At 41.4% G+C, this 7,570-nt stretch overlaps 1 protein-coding gene across 1 annotated transcript in view; it reads right to left on the reverse strand.

Moving 5' to 3' along the window:
* DRD3 (dopamine receptor D3) overlaps positions 1–7,570 on the reverse strand; it is a 50,011-nt gene that overhangs the window by 35,088 nt on the left and 7,353 nt on the right. Inside the window, exon 2 of the mRNA XM_008065859.1 lies at positions 6,338–6,642. Within this exon, the coding sequence (XP_008064050.1) occupies positions 6,338–6,607 (270 nt within the window). The 5' untranslated portion in view covers positions 6,608–6,642. The remainder of the gene's footprint in view (positions 1–6,337; positions 6,643–7,570) is intronic.

Raw genomic sequence — 7,570 nt, forward strand, 5'->3', positions numbered from 1 at the left:
TCAATTTCCTCATCTGTGAAATGGGGGTCTTGCAGATCAGTGGTTCCCAAATGTTGTAGCAGATGTCACAGTCATGTGGGATGGGAGTGGAGCTGGGGACTTATTATAATTACTATAGACTTCCAGGGGCCACCTTGGGAATTCTGGTAGATTTGAGGTAGACCCAATAGTCTGTATTCTTAACAAGCAGTATCTCCTTCTCTCCAAAAAACATAAATTGGACACTTAATTCCTAATGCAACAGTGTTGGGAGGTGAGGCCTAATAAGAAGTAATCAGGCCTTCAGGGCTCTGTCTTCATGAATAGATTAATACCATTATTATAAGAGTGGGTTCCTTATAAAAGGACAAGTTTAGCCCCCTTATGCCTCTCTTTTTGTCTTCTACCTTCTACCATGGGATGACAAGCATGAAGACCCTCACCAGATACGAGATCCTTGATCTTGGATTTCCCAGACTCCTGAATGATGAGAAATAAATCTGTTCTTTGTAAATTACCCACTCTCAGGTATTCTGTTATAGCTGCCTAACACAGACTAATACATTCCCGATGAAGCCTAACACCTCCCACCCCCAATGATGGTTTAGCTCATAACTGCTCAAAGTATAGGTGTATAAGAATTACAGAGGAGGTCGGGCTTGGTGACTCAGCCTGTAATCCCCACATTTTGGGAGGCCGAGGCAAGTGGATTGTTGAGTTCGTGGGTTCAGGACCAGCCTGGGCAACTTGGCGAGGCTTTGTCTCTACAATAAATAAAAAATTAGCCGGGTGTGGTTGCGCGCACCTGTAGTTCTGGCCATTTGGAAGGCTGAGGGTGGAAGGATTGCCAGTGTCCAGCAGGTCGATGCTGGGGTGGCCATGAGTGTACCACTGCACTCCAGCCTGGGCAACAGAGTGAGACTCCATCTCAAAAAAAAAAAAAAGAATTACAGAGGAGCCGGGTGTGGTAGCTCACACCTGTAATCCAGCACTTTAAGAGGTGGAGGCAAGAGGACTGCCTGAGTCCAGGTGTTCAAGACCACCAGCCTGGGCAATTTGGCAAGACCTTATTTCTACAATTAAAAAAAAAAATTAGCCAGGTGTGGTGAAGTACGCCTGTAGTTCTAGCTACTTGGAAGGCTGAGGCGGAAGGATAGCCTGAACCCAGCAGGTTGAGGCTGCAGTGGCTGTGAGCCTGTCACTGTACTCCAGCCTGGGCAACAGAGTGAGGCTCCAATTAAAAAAAAAAAAAGAATTACAGAGAAGCTCACTTAAAATGAGACTCCAAGGCCTATTTCCAGAGAAACGATGTCATTATAAAATGACCAGGAATTTTTTGCAGTTGGATCACACTTTTAAAATGATGGACCAGTCATAGTGACTCACACCTAGGATTTTGGGAGGCTGAGGCAGGTAGATTGCTTGAGCCCAGGAGTTTGAGATCAGCCTGGACAATAGTGACATGTCATCTCTGAGACAGACAGATAGATAGATAGATAAATAGATAGGTAGATAAAATGATGGCAAAAATGATTTCTAAGCCCTTCCACCTTTAACAGTCTATGACTTTTGTCAAAATCCAGAGTTTGGTAAAAATTTTCTGCTTTTGTTTTCCAGTGGAGAGGTCTTTAATTGCTATTATCAGGATATTTCCATTCCTCCCTTCCCCCCAAATTGCTGTTCTTTCTTTTCATCACCATCTGACTTTGATCATCTTTTCCGTGGTGCATGTCCCTGCCTGAGTCCAAACTGTTCAATCTTGCTTGTCTGCATTTCATAATCCTCAAGTCTTTTCTCCTGTCCTTACTGGGACCCAAGTACTCTGGGTTTAGTATTCCAAATGGTCCCTTGGCTGCTTACACTGCCGTCTGTCCTGCTATAAGTGCATTAAACATCACAAAAGATGCTTAACCAAGTGGAACAAAATGAGATGTTTGTGCTTGGAGAGGAAGCTCCTAACAGAGTGCAGCCTTTAAAGCAGGAAATTAAAATCTTGAGAGGGAATCTGAGATAGAACTCTTTGGCATGGCACAGAAAAAAGTTTTTGAGAAAATGCTGCAAACTGAATTAAACAGACAACCAAACCAAGAGCCCTATGAAATATAACCTTCTGTGAGGTCACCTGCATGGGTTTTGTCCTGAGTTTCTCTGCCAGGCCTAAAGACAAAGAATACTAAAGTAGGTCAGTAACAAGTTCTGGTGAGTTCCCCCAATGTACTGCCCAAGTACAAGCTTCTTCCTATGTGTTTTAATGATGAGAATGATATTAATGAGAGTTAACTATAATCTATACTTATGGTCCTCTTCCTTCATTCCAGTAAATTCCACCAGGAATCGATGAGAAGTATCGATGGGGAGTATCAATGGAAGAAATGCATAATCTATGCTAAATCAATTCTTCTATCTCATGATTAGTTCAGAGAAAATCATGTGCCATAAGCCAGTCTAATCATATCACATTTTGATACTTCTACTAGAAATTCCAATACACAAATTTTCCTTCTTGCTGTGAAGGATGTGGTGTGGACCTATGAGGCCTATAGCTCAGCTTTTTGCCTGCTGATAAAGTCAATGTATGAAAGAAGACAGAACTGAGATAATTGAAGAGAAATGGAGCTAGTGCCTTGATTGAACTGTGCCTGCAACTCCCCTACCAAGAAAATTTTAAAGTTCCTTGTATGAAAGCCAATGCATCATTGATTATTTAAGCCAATAGGAGTTGTTTCTTTTCTTTTTTTTTACTTAGAATTTAAACTGTCATAACTAAGATATTTATAGATTACAATTTTAGTTATCAAAGCACTCTCTCAGTTGATGACAATTGTGCCTAACAATTCCAAGATGGAAAGTGTTGTCACCTCCATTTTATTTACTTAATTCCATGTCTTCTGACTCCTGCTGAGTCTTTCTCATAGCATGACCTATGGTAAAATGACATTCATTCCAGTGAATTCTTATGGAGGCAATATGTGACATTTTATTGCCTACCTCATAGCAATTCCCCACCCCAACGTCTTTTTTTAAAAAAAATAAAGCACACCTTTTCATTTTCTAGCTTCCTTTGCAGCTAAAGGTGGCCTCATGATTAAGTTCTGGTCAGTTAAACTTAGGTGAAGGTGAATTCCCTTAGAAAGATGCTTCAAAGCTACTTCAGGGAAAAGTCAGTCTTTTTCTCTTCTCTCTCTCTCTCTCTCTCTCTCTCTCTCTGTGTGTGTGTGTGTGTGTGTGTGTGTCTCCATTGTCTCCACCATCCTATTTTTGAATAATGCCATGATTCTGGGGGGCTATGGCAGTCATCTATGGCAGCATGAAGATGTAGGCAAGCTTGCCAAGGATGGTGAAGAGAAAGAATGGAAAAGTCTGGTCCATGATGACACCATGGAGCAGTTGAACCAACACCAACAATCCACTTCCTCCAGAATCCTAGTCATGTGAAAAAACATAAAATTTGGTTAAGCCACAACTAAGGAATCCAATATTCATAGCCCAGACATTTCTAACTCATACATATTGGTGTCTGGCAAAATAAGCCAAATTTCCTTCAAAGATGATGGATATATTCAAGTCAAAGCACATGAGGCTATAAATTTGGTGAAAAATTGGCCCCCCAAATGGTGTTCTTCTCATGTGTGTCCTATCTTACTGGGGATCCTTGAACCTACAGCGGTCTCTGTGATCAACACTATACACTTTTCTTTTTCAAAGGAAGTTCTTGGGTATAATCAAGTGATTACTAGAGCAACTACTCGAAGTGCACCATTGTTAGCACAAATTAGTGAGAGTAACACTTTGCTCTTCCTGAGACACGTGGATTTATATATTCATAGCCCACATTTTAAGGTATCAAAGTGCTCTTTTCTCTCATTAAGGTCCCTCATTTTCCTTTAAGGAAAGACAGGAAAACATTTAAGACTAAGAAAAGTAGACTGGAGTAGGATAAAGACCTGGTCCTCTGAACTAGAAATTTCTACTATGTTAACAGGTCATCTGTTAATGATGACTACTTAAGTCATATTCTATCTTTCATTGAAACAGACCCTCGACGGACAATTGGGGAAAGTGACACAGAGATATGAAGTTGCATAGGCCTTGAAGCATGTTGGTAAGAACAAAAAAAGACCCAAAAGCCCATTCCCATACTCTGCTCTCCCAAATTTTCTTTATGAGAATATAGACTTTTTTAAAAAAGGCTGTGCTCTTGATCACTGAACACCAACATCCAATAACCTTTTGAACAGAGGACACTGTCACTTTTATGGGGAAGACTAAGAACTGCACCAGAACTCTTCTCGTGGAAGAAAACCCATAGGTAGTCTGTTTTGTGAAGGCCTTTGGCAAGGTTTCCTGTGACTCTTTGTAGTCTCAGCTGTTCTTCTAAGCTCAGCAGTAGACTAGGGACATCATCTATACCGTCTGGTGTGGCTGAGAGGAGATGTCATAGATTTCTAGTGTGGAAAATTCACAATATACATCTTCTAAACCAGTGTATACAGAGGTTTTCTGATATGGTCCAATCCAGAGTCCTGGAAGTAATCACAAATGGATAACCAATGAGTACCCCAAGTGGCTTTGTTATAGATACCAAAAGCTTGGGTTTAGTTTGGAGGGAATCAAAATGCTCATTAGAGCAAAGGTCTACTGCCTGCTCTAATGCTCATTAGAGCAAAGGTCTACTGTCTTTCTGACATTCATCCTTCTGGAGGACTTAAGAATTCTTGTAATGTGTAGTATGGACAAAGACATTTTAGGGGGGGGTACTCTGAATCACTGACCAATCCCTACTGACTTGTAGCACCCAAAGTGCTTCACTCTTGAACAGAAATATCACACATTTCTAACTTTTATTCAGTCTCATTATTATTGGATGTAAAATAATAAATAGTTCACTCCCTGCTCCTCCCAAAAGTCTGCCTATAACAATATAGATGCAGATGGTATAAGTAGGAATTGCTCATATAATGCATATATTAGAGAGTTAGATTCATTTTCTCATTCATGTATCAAATATTTATTTAACACATGTTATGTGCTAGGGAATATGTTTAGACGGCAGGAAATGAAGAACAAAGGTTTAGCCTCTGACTTCAAGGATAACTCAGTCTAATTGGATTGACAGAAAAGTCAAAATAATTACAAGACCCTTCACTATTATGATTATTCTAACTGGGAGAGATAAATACATAACCCCCACCCCCTCCCCCAAGTATTTCCTTAGCCTTAAGATCGCTCTCAATCAGCCTAGTTCTTTTTCTTCTTTTCTTCTCTTTCTCTGTTTTCTTTCTTTATGTCTCCCCTTTGAGGTCATAAGTCTAATTTTAATTCCCAGTCATTTTTTTAATGCAGGTACAAGCATAGGCAGTCTATGTTCAAGGTTTTTGCTCTTCTGTGATATGTCATACTTAATTAACTGTTACCTTCACTATTAATATTAACTGAGATATTAATTTGATGAATCTTAATTTCTCTTAATCATAGCATCATTTTGATTCTTCATTGGATACCTCTTTAGAATGACACAGAGTTCAGAGGAGAAATATTAACAAGATACTAAGGTTGTTTTTTGAAAAAATTTCCTGGTAAGAGTATCTGTTGCTTGAACAGATGTAACACCTTGATTTCCTTGTTAGCAAATGGATATTTTGTGTTGATCTCCCCCTGACTCTGTTTTGCACTTTTAAATAACAATACTTTCAAATTTAAGAAATGTTTCTCCCCCCCCAAAGAATTCTCTGGGGTCTGCTGCATTATCTGACTGCCAAAGGCTCTGTACTATTAAAGGAGGGATGGAAAATACACATTTGAAGGTTTCGTCTGTTCCTTCTGTAGCTGAGTCTATGGAGAGCTGGTACCCAGGAGGAAAGAGCCAAGATGGAGGGCAACAAAATCATCAAAAGAAGACTGATCTATTTGCAGATCATTCTTCCTATCTTTCCTTCTCATTCACTAAAAAAAGATTTTTTTCCTGTAATTATTTTCTCCCCCTGGCCTTGCATCCTTCTCACACTCACACACATATTCACACATTGAGCACTGATGGAGACACCTTCTGGACTGCTTCATCCAACCCATCTTGTCATTGAGACATGACTGGCACAGAGAGTAAACTTGATGCCTTTTCAGGAAGTGTTTCATCACTCAAGTCCACTCATCTGGATATTGTAGACTGAAAACCAGAATCATTCCCAGCTCCCTGGTTCTGATGTGGACAATTTCAGGAAAGAAAGAATGACTAGGAGCTCTCCTTTCTGCCTCAGTACCTGGACCACTTGGGGAGTATTTTGAGCCCCAAAGACCAGGAGCTCGGTGCAGACAAAGACAAGCGTGGTCATATGGAGAGTATGTGCTTGAGCCCACTCACCTCCAGGTACACCACCCAAGGCATCACCAAGGTGGCCACCAACAAGTCTGCCACGGCCAAGCTCACCACCAAGTAGTTGGTGGTGGTCTGCAGGGCTCGCTCCCTCAGCACAGCCACGCACACCAGGCCGTTGCCGAAGATGATAGCCAGGATGAGTGCACAGTAGGAGAGGGCATAGTAGGCATGTGGGCGAGCCCAGCTGACACCTGTGGAATTCTCCGCCCAGCAGGTATAGTTCAGGTGGCCACTCAGTTGGCTCAGAGGTGCCATAGCCCAGAGGGAAGAGTGTGACCCCAAGGGGTTTCCTGGGAGGAAACAGAAAACAATACTGGTAAAAATCAGACTCTTTGGAGCTTGGCTATTTGGATACATTTTTTAATTTATTGAATCAACAAATATTCACGAGCACTTTCTATGTAATTAACGGGTATTGTTGTGAGAGCTACAGACACAGCAATGAACAAAACAGATAAAAATTCCTCCCTTCATAAAGTTTCCATTCAAGAGGAGAAGACAGATAATAAACAAGATACATGAAAGATGTGGTATGTTCAATGATGATGTATACTTTGGAGAAAAGTGTATCGGGGGGAAGTAAGTAGTGGGTGAGGATTTTGTGTATGTGAGTACATGTCTGAGAGTAATTGGGAAGCTCTCACGGAGAAATTGGCATTGAGTCAAGACTGAAGAAGGCAGGGGAACTGACCATGCAGATGTCTGGTGGGAGGGTGGTCCAAACAGTGGGAACAGCAGGTACCAGGAGGAAAGACTAGCATGTAGAAGGGCTGGCATGTGGAAGAGATAGTAGGGAGACCAGTGTGGCTGCAGCCCAGTGAGGCAGGGCTAGAGCAGGAGGTCATGAAGTGGAGAGGTTGTGCAGGGCTGTTCTTGGTTTCTGAGTGAGATGGGAAACTGTGGCAGGATTGGAATTCCAGTCATGCTACCTCCCAATGCTGGGACCTTGTGCATATCACTTGATCTCTCCCGAGCTCCAGGTTCCTCTTTTTTCTTTTTAATCAATGTTTTTTATTATGATGTTGTGGGGTACAGTTAAGGGTTAGGTATACAAATATGCTTCATTTAGGCCCCTTTGTTGATAGCAGGTGTCTCCCCATCCCCAGACAGATGTTTACTACCGTTAGTCCCATTCCCCTTCCCCTCCCCTCATAGTTTCCACTATCAGTCATTTTCTTATGGTAGTACATTGGATGATCAAGGTCCACTATATGAGTG

The sequence above is a fragment of the Carlito syrichta genome, unplaced genomic scaffold (genome assembly GCF_000164805.1).
Source record: "Carlito syrichta isolate Samal-C Ts95f unplaced genomic scaffold, Tarsius_syrichta-2.0.1 Scaffold308815, whole genome shotgun sequence".
NCBI classification, from domain to species: domain Eukaryota; kingdom Metazoa; phylum Chordata; class Mammalia; order Primates; family Tarsiidae; genus Carlito; species Carlito syrichta.